General features: G+C 48.5%; 1 protein-coding gene across 2 annotated transcripts in view; it reads left to right on the top strand.

Moving 5' to 3' along the window:
- Acsbg1 (acyl-CoA synthetase bubblegum family member 1) overlaps nt 1–14,016 on the top strand; it is a 58,017-nt gene extending 44,001 nt beyond the window's left edge. For both annotated transcript variants that reach the window (XM_050119401.1, XM_050119400.1), the window contains 6 exons: nt 3,027–3,208; nt 4,555–4,785; nt 6,061–6,278; nt 10,662–10,801; nt 11,277–11,523; nt 13,507–14,016. In XM_050119401.1, coding sequence (XP_049975358.1) covers nt 3,027–3,208; nt 4,555–4,785; nt 6,061–6,278; nt 10,662–10,801; nt 11,277–11,523; nt 13,507–13,592 — 1,104 coding nt within the window. In that variant the 3' untranslated portion in view covers nt 13,593–14,016. The remainder of the gene's footprint in view (nt 1–3,026; nt 3,209–4,554; nt 4,786–6,060; nt 6,279–10,661; nt 10,802–11,276; nt 11,524–13,506) is intronic.
- The last annotated feature ends 145 nt before the right edge of the window (nt 14,017–14,161 follow it).

Raw genomic sequence — 14,161 nt, forward strand, 5'->3', positions numbered from 1 at the left:
GTGGGTACTGAAAACTGGGCCCAGGTCCTTTGCAAGAGTAACAAAGGCTCTAAACCACAGAGCCACCTCTCCAGACTGTACAAGTAGTATTTTTAAATAAGTTTTATTTTTACATTTATCTATCTATCTATCTATCTATCTATCTATCTATCTATCTATCCTCTATCCTCTATCTATCTATCTATTTTGAGACAGGGTCTCACTGTATACCTCTGGCTGTTCTGGAACTATGTAGACCAGGCTGACTTCGAATTCACAGAGATCTGCCTATCTCTGCCTCCTAAGATCTGGGATTAAAGGCATGAGCCACTACACCTGGCTTATTTTTTAATTTTGAGACTATAGTATAATTATAACATTTCTTCTTTCCTTCCCTCCAAATTCTTCTCTATACCCCTCCCTGCTCTCTTTCAAATTCATGGCCTCTTTTCCACTAATTGTTATTGCTTGCACATAAATGTATTCCTAGATATAACCTGTCAGTCCATATAATATTACTTTTGTGTGTGTGTTTTCGGGGCTGACCATTTGGCCCTGGTAAACAATTGGTGTGTCCTTCCCTGGGGAAGACCACTTCTCCCATGCCCAGCTTTCCTCGGTTGTCTGTAGTTTCTTGTGTAGGATTGTGGCCTTGTGGGCTTTTTCCTGTACACTACAGTGTATCTGTTGGTGTTCCCCTTGGTCTGCTCACATGTGGGCGGTCCTGTTGGGGAGACTTGACGGATGGAGCTTCTGGCACATCTAGGAGACCCAGTCTCACAGAAAACTCCCTGATCCTGCAGCTCTACAGTCTGTCCGCCCCCTCTTCTGCCATGTTTCCTAAGCCTTGACTGTGAACGTGCTTCTACCGTTCTTGACTGTGAACGTATCTACCGGGGCTGTGATTTTCTGAAGTGGTTCTGTCTATTGCAAAGAGAAGTTTCCTTGATAAGGAGTGAAGGCAAGACTTCTCTGTGGGTATAAGGACAAATACTTATAGATTGTTGTTAGCGATTATGCTGGTTTAGTGAATTAGGGCTTGCAGAATCTCCTCAAATAACCATAATGAAGCTTCCAGTTAACGGGGATACCAGGCAGGGCATCTCTCTTATTAAGTACAGTTAAAGAGCTGCTGTTGGTTACTATCAAAATATGCACGCTGCTACTGTACCTTTAGGGTTACGAGGCCATGCTGGTCGCTGATGTGGTCCATACGCATCACAGCTGGGTAGGGCTGTTGGTTGCCTTCCTCCTTCAGTAGCTTGCATGGCCCTTTTGATACCATGAAAGCCAGTCCTCAGGAGGGGGGCATTCGGGTCAGTTCCAGTGCAGGCACTTTCTTTCCATCTCTGAGTGGGTAACCGAGGGAAATTCCAATAGGACAGCCCTGGCCAGCAGCTGTAAAGACGGCTTCTCGTGTCTGGTATTTGGGTCTTTTGTTGGATGGTCTTTGTCTCTTGGAGGGAACATTGTCAGTCCAAATGAGAAAAGTTTATTAAAACTATATATGTTTATTTATCCACGGAACTGTGTATTGCATTTTGGATGACTAGTTCACAGCATGACTCCTTGTGGATTTTCCAGGCATCGTGTGTCATGCTCCTCATCTTCTATATTTCCCTAGAGAGCCCATCCCTCCCCACTCCCCCATTCGGTAACTTGTACCCTGCTGTTCCACCTCTCTCCTGCTCTCAGTCCCTCTGTCCTGGCAATGGTCCTGTGTTACTATCCTGGCTTCTGCAGTTACTACAGGCTGTGTGCTCATCTGTAGACTGATGATGAGAGAACATCTGTCTCTCTGAGTCTGGCGTACCTCACTGGATATGATCTTTCCTAGTTCCATCCATTTACCTTCAAAACTGATGATTTTATTTTCCTTCACGACTGAATAATAATGTATCTGTACACCACATTTTCATTGCCCAGTGTCGGACACTGACGTGACAAGACCTCTCCCTGAGCCTGGAGCTCCCCATCTGGGTGAGAACTTTCAGTTGCAGAGTCCCGGGGATCCACTCTCCCAGCGTGAGGGTTCAGGCACATGTGCAGTGGCCATCTTTTTTAGATGAGCCCTGAATCCAGGTTCTCACGCTTTCACAGCTGAGCCATCTCCCTAGCCCCTTTGTTTGGTTTTTAATTAATTTTAAACTTATGCTTATTTATTTTTGAGACAGGGATACACATACACACACATATGATTTTCTGAAGTGGTTCTGTCTATTGCAGAGAGAGAGAGAGAGAGAGAGAGAGAGAGAGAGAGAGAGAGAGAGAGAGAGAATGAGAAGAGCTCTGTCTGCATGGCCTGGAACTCACTATGTAGACCAAGTTGGCCTGAACTCACAGATATCCCCCTGTCTCTGCCTCCTGAGTGCTGGGAATAAAGGCATGTGCCACCACCTCCTATTTTCATTTATTTATTTATTGTATTTGTAGAGGGTACTGCAGGGTCTTATGTGTCTATAGTGTACAGTGTGTATACATCAGAGGACAACTTTCAGGTCCAGTTGCATCCTTCCACCATGCGGGTTCTGAGAATGAAGCCATGTGGTCAGGTTCAGCCACAGACCCCTTGATTTTGAACCACCCCGCTGGCCCTTGTTTTTGTCTATTTGCTTATGTTTTGTTTTATATGTCTGTTTGTCTTGAGACAGGCTCTTATTAGGTAGCTCAGGCTGGCTTTAACTTGCTATGTGCCCAGCCTGGGCCTCGAACTCATGGTCCTCTGGCTTCAGCCTCCTAAGTGCTGGGGTTACAAATATTCACCACAGTATGTGGCAAAATGAGGTTATCGTGTTTGAATTAGACAGACGCAGAACGATCTGAGGGATCCAGGTGCTGCTCAGGCATCTGGATACAGTGGTCCGCAAGGGACATCAAAGTTCTGCAGCTGACAAGGAGATGCAGCTGTTGAGCTACAGCCTCCGCATGCGCACAAACTGGGTGCAAGCGCGTACGCATCCACAGGTGCGCCCGCTTGGAGCATTTATACTGTGAGGCTTGTATCTGCAGGCCTGGTACCACCTCTGCTTCTCTCTGGCCTTGAGCAGGGGAGCCTGGTGAACACACTGCGGGAGGTGGAGCCCACATCCCACATGGGGGTGCCTCGTGTGTGGGAGAAGATCATGGAAGGGATCCAGGAGGTGGCGGCTCAGTCTGGCTTCATCCGGCGCAAGATGCTGCTTTGGGCCATGTCCGTGACCTTGGAACAGAACCTCACTTGCCCTAGCAAGTAAGTTGGGGGCAGGAGGCCTGGGGAGGTGCAGGGCCAGCGCATACACAGTAACAAGCAAGAATCTAATAATCTGTCCTGGTTCCAGAGGCCTTCAGCTTGAGAAAACATTGCAGTAGTCTCTCTGTATCTGGGCTTGTACTCTGATACCATTGCAAACCTGATGTGGATGTTAGCTGGGAAGACTGGCTTGACTTTTTTTCATAAGAACTCACCCTCGTAGGGAGAGCTAGCTCTTGCCAACTGCTCGCCCTCAGTAGCTGGCTTCCGTGATAGAGGCCTAGCCACTCCAGATTTCCCAGCAGTTTTTCCATTTGACTACTCAGCTCGTTCCCAAATCCCTTCTGCTTGCTTATTATTGTAACTTTTTGTTTATTGAGGCAAAGTCTTTTTGTTTGGTTGGGTTTTGTTTTTGGTTTGTTTTTGTTTTTGTTTGTTTGTTTGTACAGGGTTTCTCTGTAACTTTGGAGCCTGTCCTGGAACTAGCTCTTGTAGACAACGCTGGCCTTGAATTTACAGAGATCCACCTGCCTCTGCCTCCCTAGTGCTGGGATTAAAGGCGTGCGCCACCACTGCCCTGGGAGAGAAAGCCTTAATATGTAGCCCAGGCTAGCCTAAAGTTCAGGCTTCTCCTTCCTTGGCCTTCCACGTGTTGGGGTTATAGATGGAGACCATCACAACTGCCTCATGATTTCTTTTTAAATTCCCACACAGTAGACATCTGGCCTTGTTTCAACATAAAAATGCTTCTCATGTTGAGTGTCCAGCTTAGAGTGCTGATGGAGCAAGCACACAGCTCTGGCTCAGGTCCTTTGACCTGAAAGACGGAGTGGAGGGGCAGAGGGGCTTCCATTATAAGTGTGTCTTCTGAAGCAGCATCAGCTTTGTGGCAGAGATGCGGACACACCTGTTCACCTACAGCGTCATTCACACTCACAAATGGTGGCTGTGCAGCCAGGCCTAGGGGAAGGATGGACAGGCAGGTCTGTGATCCCAGCACTCAGGAGACTGAGGCTGGAGAATGGCAGTTAAAGTATGCCTCGGCCACAGCTAAGTTCAAGGCCTGAGTAAATTCGTGAGACTGTCTCAAAAGAAAATAAAAATAAAAAAGAAGAGGCTGGAGAGACGGCTCAGCTTGTCTGACTCCATGACATGTTTGCATACAACCCAGAGGAGTCACGCTTATAATAATCACACACAAATTCATGTTGCGCATAGCAGGCCAGTATCCAAACTGTCCGCAGTTCATCACAACACACAGCTTCAATGGCCATGCCGGCGTGTGCTCCCGTGAGTGTCTTTGTGTTTCTTTCTGTGGACCGTTCTTTCCTCTACCCCTCTCACAGTGACCTGAAGCCCTTCACAAGCAGACTGGCGGATTACCTAGTATTAGCTAAGGTCCGTCAGGCTCTGGGCTTTGCCAAGTGTCAGAAGAATTTCTACGGAGCAGCCCCCATGACTGCAGAGACACAGCGCTTCTTTCTGGGCCTTAACATCCGCCTGTACGCAGGCTACGGCCTCAGCGAGAGCACAGGCCCCCACTTCATGTCCAGCCCCTACAACTACCGACTGTACAGGTAAGGTCTGAACTTGGGACACATTGAGAGCTCAGGTGTCCTTGTTGACACCCTTTGGTGCCTTGGGAGCTGTCCCTCTTACTCCCCCTTCCTCACTGGAGCCTTGGCCTCAAGTGCCAACAGGGCCATCTTGGGCCAAGCCCCTTGCTTGCCCTCCTTCATCTAGATGGGCAGTCTTTGCCACCGTGACGTGTGTCCTGTGGCTGAAGACACCTTAGCTGCTGAGACCAGGAGTCCCTGGTGAAGAAACCTCCTTCTTCCATTTCTCCCAGTAGGGCAGGGAATGCTAGACTGTGTCCCAGGAGAGCTGACAGACAGGCTCCCGCTGGGGTGGGACTAAGAGTCAGGGCAGGCTTCTGGAAGGCAGGGAGGGCAGTGAGTTCTGGGGAGGGGTTTAAGAGTGGTCTGTTGTCGTTGGCAACTCCCTCTGCATCAGTATGGTAGTGCTCCAGTTTCTACTATTAGCGTTTTGGCCGTTCATTCATTCATTCACTCATTCATTTGATGAAAACCCTAAGGTACTAATTAAAATACAAAACCCCTCTGCTTTTAAGATGGCTCAATAGGTAACTCACACAATGAGAATCCGAGTTCATATCCCCCACATCCATGTAGAAAGCCAGGTGGGAGGCAAGTGGGCCACTGTGAGTTCAAGGCCAGCCTGGTCTGTGTAATAAGTTTCCGTTAAGGCAGAAATACATAGTGAGAACCTGTCTTGAGTGTCATGGCACATGCCTAATCCTAATGCCTGGGATATGGAGACAGAAAGAGCTCTAGAGTTCCCTGGCTGGCCACTCTCAAATTGCTGAGTCCCAGTTTCAACCAGCAATCATGTCACAAAATATATATATCAAGGGCTGGAGAGATGGCTCAGAGGTTAAGAGCACTGACTGTTCTTCCAGAGGTTCTGAGTTCAATTCCCACTAACCACATGGTGGCTCACAACCATCTGTAATGAGATCTGGTGCCCTCTTCTGGCCTGCAGCATACATGCAGGCAGAATATGATATACATAATTAATAAATAAATATTTTTTAAAAAAGAATAAAAATATCAAGTCAACTGTGATAGAGGAATATATCCAACATTGACCTCTGGCTTACATACACGCACAGACAGACAGACACACACACACACACAATTACTCTTAAGTCTTAAAAAGCAATCCTGAGAGGGGACCCCTGCCACCAGTGAAGACCAAGAAGCTGTAGATCCCAGAGAGCCCCAGCAGAGGCTGACCCAGACCTTTCTCCACCCTTGTCTCTCCATCACCAGCTCTGGGAAGCTGATCCCTGGCTGCCGGGTGAAGCTGGTGAATCAGGATGCCGACGGCATCGGTGAGATCTGCCTCTGGGGCCGCACCATCTTCATGGGCTATCTGAACATGGAGGACAAAACGTGTGAGGCCATCGACTCAGAAGGCTGGCTCCACACGGGTGACATGGGCCGTCTGGATTCTGATGGCTTCCTCTACATCACTGGGCGCCTCAAAGGTGAGCAGCCCTGCCCTGGGGCACAACAAGGGCAGAAATAAGTCTACCCCAACGCCCTTTGTTGCCATTGCCAGCCCTGAACCGTCCATGAGTGTTACGTGCCTCTACCAGCATCAGCTCTGGGGCGAGTACTTTCACAATAAGAACATCCAGAGAAGTTATGTAGCTACTTCACGGTCACCTAGAGTGAATGGGGGACCTGGGGTTCACTTCCCCAGAGGAAACAAGACAAGCCTCCAGAAGACTCCAAGACATAAGTATTATGCTGGGTTTTTTGTTTGTTTGTTTGTTTTTTGAGACAAGGTTTCTCTATAGCTTTAGAGCCTGTCCTGGAACTAGCTCTTGTAGACCAGGCTGGCCTCGAACTCACAGAGATCCTCCTGCCTCTGCCTTCTGTATTATGCATTTTTATTTAGAAACACAAAACGTGACAGAGAATAGGGTAGAATGGATACAACATTTAAAATAAAACGTGAAACTTCAAAGGTAGAGAAAGGGAAGTTATAGAAACTCCTCCATGGAAAGACGTTTGTACCATAGCCCCCAGGTGGCAAGCCCACTCTTTCCGGAGCTTACACAGGCAGGGGTGCAGCTCTACCTGGGTTCCAAGGAGGCTCTGGTCCTTTGTGGATGCCCGAGGTGGCTGTACTTGCCAGTGAGCCTCAAGAGTAAAACCCTGGCCCTGGAGCAGCAGGTAGCTGCTATGGGGACTGTGTTCGCTTCCGCCACCTAGTGTTCACTTTTGTAATGACAAATGAGGAAACCCGCATTCTAGCCCTAGGAGGAACAGCCATAATTTCAGACAGTGTGGTGAACATGGTTTTCTATAAGAATATGGATACCTTTTCTCCAAAAACATACAATTAGGCCAGTACTGTCCACCAAAAGCGCCCTTCCCTCACTGTCCCTCAGCGTCACCTGTCTCACCTGCCAAGTCCACGAGCCAATCTCCCTTAAGTTTCTCGGCACAATCTCCCCTTGAGCAGCTTTAGGGTCGGGGGGCTGGTGTCTGCTTCTGTGGTTCTGCAGCTGTGAACTTCCTCTCCACGGTGACTCTGGACATTGCCTTTGATTTCACTGCCCAAGTGTATCAGTAGATTGGCTTAAAAGGTGACTTTCATCTCGTTGGAGTTGTAGATTAGTTTTGTGAGGGTGTACGTCTTTCGGAGTTGAGTCTGCCGGTCCCTAAATGTGCTTGCTGTCTCTCCCCTCTCTGGCTACTAACGTCTTTTGACTTTTCTCTCAACAGTGTATTCTAGTATTCAGTATAGAGTTTTTTCATCCCTTCACTAGTATCCACTTGGAGAATTTTATTTGTATGTTATTGGAAGTGATGACATTTAACATTGTTGTGTCTCAATTTGTTTGTTGCTGAGATACAGCATGCAATTACCTGTTTTTTATATATTGGTCTTGGGTCAAACGATCTTTTCCTTATTCTAGGGATTAAATAGAGGTACTTGAGCAGGCTAGGCAAGAACCCTGCTATTGACTTACCTACCACCGAGATTCTTACTTTTTTGCCTGAGAACAGGGTCATGCTAATGCCTAGGCTGGCCTCGAACTTTTAACCCTTGTGCCTTAAGCTTGCCAAGTGGCTGAGACTGTGAAAGTCACCAGGCCTGCTTCAAATGACCCTAAGGAGTTCACAGAGTAGTTGTCCTGGAGTCTTGAGTTTGTTTTGTTGCCATTTGCTCATTTGTTGGCTCATTTATTAAGCAGGGACTTGCTAGGTAGTCCAAGCACTCACAGCAATCCTTCTGCCTCAGCCTCCTGATGGCAGGGATTTTGTGTCACATGCATGGCCACTATTTATTCTTTTGAAGTTCTGGGGAATGAAACCAGGACATTGCCCGCAGCCGGCAAGTACTCTCTCACCACTAAGCGGCCTCTCCAACCCTCATGCCAGGTCTAGCATGTGTGCCCTTTGAATTTCCTATGGACAAAATCATGTCGTCTGTACACAGTGACAATTTTATTCCTTCCTTTTCACTTATCATCATCACAATTATTTATTATTATTATTATTATTATTATTATTATTATTAATTATTGCATTCTCACCCAGGTTAGGAAAACCTTTTCTGTCACAGTGTTGGACAGAAATGGCAATAGTTGGGCTAGGTTAGACCCCGATCACCAGGCATAAAAAGAACAGAACATTGTGTTGTAGAGGCAGGTCCTGTTTTGTTCCTGATCTCAGCAGAACAGTTTTAATGTTAAAATGTTTAAAAACATTTTCTAATTCTAACGTTTTCTTTGCATGTGCACACAGGTGCACACATGCCATGACTCACGTCAACTTTCAGTTTTTCCCTTCCGCCTTATTGAAGCGGGACCTCTCTTAATTTTGCTGCCTTGCATGCTCTAGGCTAGCTACCCACAAACTTCTGGGATAATTCTCTTATCTCCACCTCCCACCTTACTGTAGGAGCATTGAGATTACAAATGTACACGACCTAGTTTTTCAGGGGTTCAGGGGAATCGAACTTGGGTCATCAGGCTTGCTCAGCTAGTACTTTCACCTGCCGTGCCTACCCCAGGGCCTATCCTTTATATCTTGGTGCTCAGTATGTTCGCTACAGAGCTGTTGAAGGTATTCTTCACTAGATTTAGGAAATTCCACTCCGTGTTAGTTTTCTAGAGGGTCTTAGTCACTCTGTGAAGATGCTGGTAGGAGCGGGGAGGGTGGGAGTGGCAGAGAAAGGCGGGAATGAGGCTCACGGGAGTAGCTGTGAGTAAGGCTAGAACTGTCCACCAGGTTTCCACAGTTTGTTCTGCTCTGCCTCCTTCTGCTCCAGCAAACACTGATCATTTGAACTCGTGTGGATTCCTCTCTGACCAGTTCATCCCCTCAACAACTCCCATGGCCTCCATCACTGGAATATTCTAAAAACATTGCCCAAGAGTTCTCAGTGCTTGCTGTTTGCAGGGAGGCCTTGAGACCATTGGTCTCAAGCCCTCTTTGCCCTGGTTGACTCACTGCCTCCGTCCCCAAAGGCTATGTGCTTTTATGGCTCTGCCTGTCAAGCCTCTCTCCATGGGTCTCATCTGTGGGACCACATGCTTCCTGTCCCCTATAGCTCCAGTGAACCGTGAACTCCTCCCAGCCAGGCCCTGTCTTGTTCTGATCTGCGCCTAATGTCAGGCTGGGCCTGTGAACAGAGTGTGGCCAGTGACCGCTTTTGAGTTAGATAACATAGGAGGACAGGAGACAGTCCCACACACCAGTCAAAGTGTGTTTCATGCATTTGTTTTATATAATTTTATCCTTTTTTTTTTCCCAAAAGGCAGTGGGTTTGTTTACCCTCTGGCTGGACCTAGGGAAAGAGGAACTTTTCGGCTCCTCTCGGCCTTGCCTACAGCGCTGCTTCAGCTTCTGGAGATGCAGGGAGTGTGGGAGTGTAAGGAAAGGAAAGGTGTCAGAATCTTGTCCTGGGAGATGGCTCTTCCCCTGGTAGTTAGGGTTTCCGGCTGCTCTTACACCCAGCATGGGGTTCACTGGGAAGATTTTCAGTGTTTGGTTCTGTTGAGTTGATTGCTGTCTAGCGTGGAAATCTGTCATCGTTCAGAAGAGAAGACTGTGACCTTAAATGGTGAGCTGTGGTCTTGACCTTTCCACAGACACGATAAATAATGAATGAAACACAGGCCCGGGGTAGGTAGAGAGATGCAGGAGAGCTCAGAGAAGGGAGCAGTGAGAAAGGGGCGGGGCAGATCGGGATGGGAGGCGGGGACAGGGGAGGGGTAGCCTGTTGATGAAGGCTGCCTGCTGAGCAACAGGTAGGAGAACAAATGGTAGAAGCTGGCTGTGTGGAAAAGAGAGGTCTGGGTCTGTGGGGGTGAGGGGGGTGGGGACGACACGGACAATGTCTAAGTGCTGGGTCTCAGAACCGAACTGGGTGTAAACCTGAGGTTTGTTACTCTGCACCATGTGGCAGTGGAGTTACTTCTGGCCTCGGCTTCCTCTCTGCGATGAGAGAACCCCTCATTAGAGGCCAACTATGGGAACTAATAAAGTGCCCTGTGTAAAGCTCCGGCCTGTGTACCCCAAACCATGCACCTGGGCACGACTGTCTTATAATTGACTGGCAGTTAGCGAACAGAGGCTGGAAGGGGAAATGTCCCTGCCTGAGCAGGGGCGGAGAAAGAGGTTAAGAAGCACCATGGGATAAGCTGGCCCAGCAGAGAGGGACTTGGGCAATAGGCTGAGGAATGGGTGACATGGTAAGCATTTGTCCTCAAGGGCTGCTGGAGGGTCGGGGGGGGGGGGGCTGCTTCATGGCTCCGACAAGGGCATCTCCAGCACTGTGCTCACTGCTCAGGCCTCTCCAGCGGTGGCCTGGGAGTGTGGTTCAGTCTGGACCTGACTTGCCTCTGCAGAATTAATCATCACTGCGGGTGGGGAGAATGTGCCCCCGGTGCCCATTGAGGAGGCCGTGAAGACGGAGCTGCCCATCATCAGTAGTGCCATGCTGATAGGGGACCAGAGGAAGTTCCTGTCCATGCTGCTGACTCTGAAGGTATGTCCAGGGCCCCGGCTCTGGGGTTGTATGTAGCAGGAGGGTGGTCTGCAGTGTAGCCCAAGGTGCTCCTGACATTCAGTTTTATCTGGCGTCACTCAGCCACTGCTGTGCACCGTGAGGGTGGGTGGAGATTCCTCTGCCCCATGGGCTACTGAGACGATCCTTCCACTAGCCAGTACATTCCAGTTTGCAGAGGTCTGGGTGCCCACCCACACACTCAGGGCCTCAGCATCACAGCCAGGGAGGAAGACTGGCTCCTGCTGAACGGGTGCTGACATCACCAGCCAAGGTTTAGCCCTCCGCCCACTGTTCTTTCCGCCACTCACTCCTCGGGACAAGCACAGAACCTTGCCCACCAGAGACACATCACTCTAAAACCGAGTCCACAGGAATTCCCACCTTGTTCCTGTGACATCCTCCCAAACCAAAGCATGGTTCTGTGGAGGAGAGCCCTCATCTGTTTTCTTTTCAGTGCACGCTGGACCCAGAGACATCTGAGCCAACGGACAACCTGACGGAGCAAGCCGTGGAGTTCTGCCAGAGGGTGGGCAGCAAGGCCAGCACCGTATCCGAGATTGTGGGGCAGCGAGATGAGGCTGTGTATCAGGCCATCCAGGAAGGGATCCAGAGGGTGAACGCGAATGCGGCAGCCCGGCCCTACCACATCCAGAAGTGGGCCATTCTCAAACGTGACTTCTCCATTTCCGGTGGAGAACTCGGTAAAGTTTTCTTTTCACAGTTCCTGGGGCTGTGCGGGAGGGCAGTGTCCATGGCAGTGGCAGTGGGTAGCCTGTTAGGAAGTAGCCGTGCCAGCAGAAGGTGTCAGACAGGGCTTTGGACAGCATCTGAGCTGGGTGCCTCTGATTGTGTTTGTTTGAAAATGTCACTTTCAAATCCACTGGATGCAACCACCTTAGATTAGAAATACCAAGAGGGAAAATTGTATCTGCCCTGAACATAGGCAGTTTTTTAATCCCTTAAATAATAATCCTCACAAAATATTTACAGTGTCTTAGGTATCAAAAGTCATCTAGAGACAACTTAGAAGCATAAAGGAAGACAGGTTGGTCCTGTGCAGATACCTGTCATTTCACACATGGGGCCAGAACATTGGACTCTGGTATTAGGGTAGGGAACTCCCAAAACCTGTGAGCATGGGATGAGTGTATTACACATGTGGCAGAACTTATCAGTATCAACAGGAAATGCTTAGCTTTGCCTTAACCATGAGACTATTCTGTTGAGTGATAGTGCAGCCATTGGGTACACACCATAGCCCGCGGGCGCCAGGGCTGCAGTGAGACCGCTATAGTCTGTGACATCAGCCACATGGCTGCTAAAAGGATAGAACTATCTGGGTCACAGCTCAAGCCCATAAGAGCCTGTGGTGCAGCCCCACGTGGCCAGAGGAGTCTCTTAGCTATCGGGCATCTTGAGGTGCTCATGGCACAGGACACTGAGCATGGCTCCTTGGTGAGACTCTCAAGGTGAGACACACATTGAACGTAGTCACACTGTCTGCAGCAATGCTCTGCTGTATCAGAGATGCTGGGAATATAGAACCAGATTTGTTCACACTAAATTCACAGGCAACTGAATGGAAGGTGTCTTCTCTAGGCAGCTCATAAAGACCCTAACCTTGATGTTTCTAGTTGAGGGTTGAGTTATGCACACACAAAAAAACTTTAAGTTACCCAGTACCTTAAGTTGAAAACTGATTTGAAGTAATTAAATATGCAAACAATCAACATTATCTCCTGTTGACAGAGGTTTCTGCCCCATCGGGTCCCACAGCCATTCGGTCCCAAAGAAATACAGAGGTCTACATTAATTATAAACTGGTTGGCCTATTAGCTCAGGCTTCTTATTAACTCTTGTAACTTATATTAGCCCATAATTCTTTTTTCCCATTATATAAGCACTAGTTTATTTACATGCCATTCATACTGCATTCGGTATTCTGAGCAGTCTAGAGATGGCTTGGAGTGTATGCATTTGCATGGGCTTTGTGCAAAAGAAAGGATTTGAGCATATTCTAGCTTAGGTATCTGAAAAAGGTTTCTGGACTCACACACCCATAGTCTGAGAGATGGGTATGTTCATGCAAGGGAAAATCAGTTGAGGATCATGTTGGGGACACTACTTCATTATGTAATGGGGAAAAAAAAAAGAAAAAGAAAAGTCACTTCTGCTCCGGAAAGTGGCACTCTGCCACCTCCTCTGTATCCTACTGGCTACAGACCAGCCCTAGTTCACTGTGACACAGGGAGGCTCAGGGGATAATGCTGAGGGACTCTTGCTTCAGAGGCTGGCTGGACTGCACACCCTGCTTCTCTGACTTACTTCCTGTCTCCTGTGAGATCTGTCTTACTTTTCTACTGCTGTGATAAAACACCATGACGAGGTAACATAGAAAAGTGTTAAATGGGCTTACAGTTTCAGAGGGTTAAGAGTCCACAATAGCAGAGCAAAGGCCTGGCAGCAAAAACAGCTGAGAGATAACTTGAAGATAGCACAAATCTTTGAAACCTCGAGTCTACCCCATGACACACCTCCTCCAAGATCTCCTAACCCTTCCCCAACAGTTCACCAACTGGCAACTAAGTACTCAAACGTAAGAGCTTTTGGAGGCCATTTTTACTCAAACCGCGTCTTCTCAAGTCATCATAGGCTTCACTCGTTTCCTTCATCTTTTGTTTTAGGCCCCACCATGAAACTGAAACGGCTCACAGTCCTGGAGAAGTACAAAGACATCATCGACTCCTTTTACCAAGAGCAGAAACAGTAGTCAGGGGCCATGCTCCTGCCAACTGCTGGAGGGAGACGGCCTGGTGTCTCCCCGCCGGGACGCAGGAGCCTCTGACAAGCGGGTTTCACCCCTAGTTCAGGGCACAGCACTGACATCTCCAGTACCTTAACCACTGCTCTTGCTCAGGTGTCAGAGACTACTCTCCTTCTGGAAGAGAAGACTGTTATTTTAGCCTCAGTCCAGGCAGGGCTGGCTGCTGGAGAGGAAAAGGTGACAGCCCCATTACTAATGTGTGCTGCCGAGACAGCAGTCGCAGCTTGCCTAGCGGCCTCACTTAACTCTGGCATCTTCTTGGACGCTAGCACCAGGCTCCCCTCCACTTTAAACACAATAGGTTTGACGCTTAACAAACTGCTCCTGCCTATGTGGCTGTATTTAATGTGTAATTTTGAGTATTAAACCTTTTAACAGACCTGCAACAAGTACCTGGTGTTTTTTGTCGACTGGGCAGGTGGGACAGAGCGTGAACAGTTAACCCACGGAAGTGAGAGTTAACCATTAGTATATCATTAGTGGCCTACAAGACACAAAGGTGCAAGATGGGGTCA

The sequence above is a fragment of the Alexandromys fortis genome, unplaced genomic scaffold (assembly GCF_014885135.2).
Source record: "Alexandromys fortis isolate MF-2015 unplaced genomic scaffold, M_Fortis_MF-2015_v1.1 scaffold_167, whole genome shotgun sequence".
NCBI lineage: Eukaryota > Metazoa > Chordata > Mammalia > Rodentia > Cricetidae > Alexandromys > Alexandromys fortis.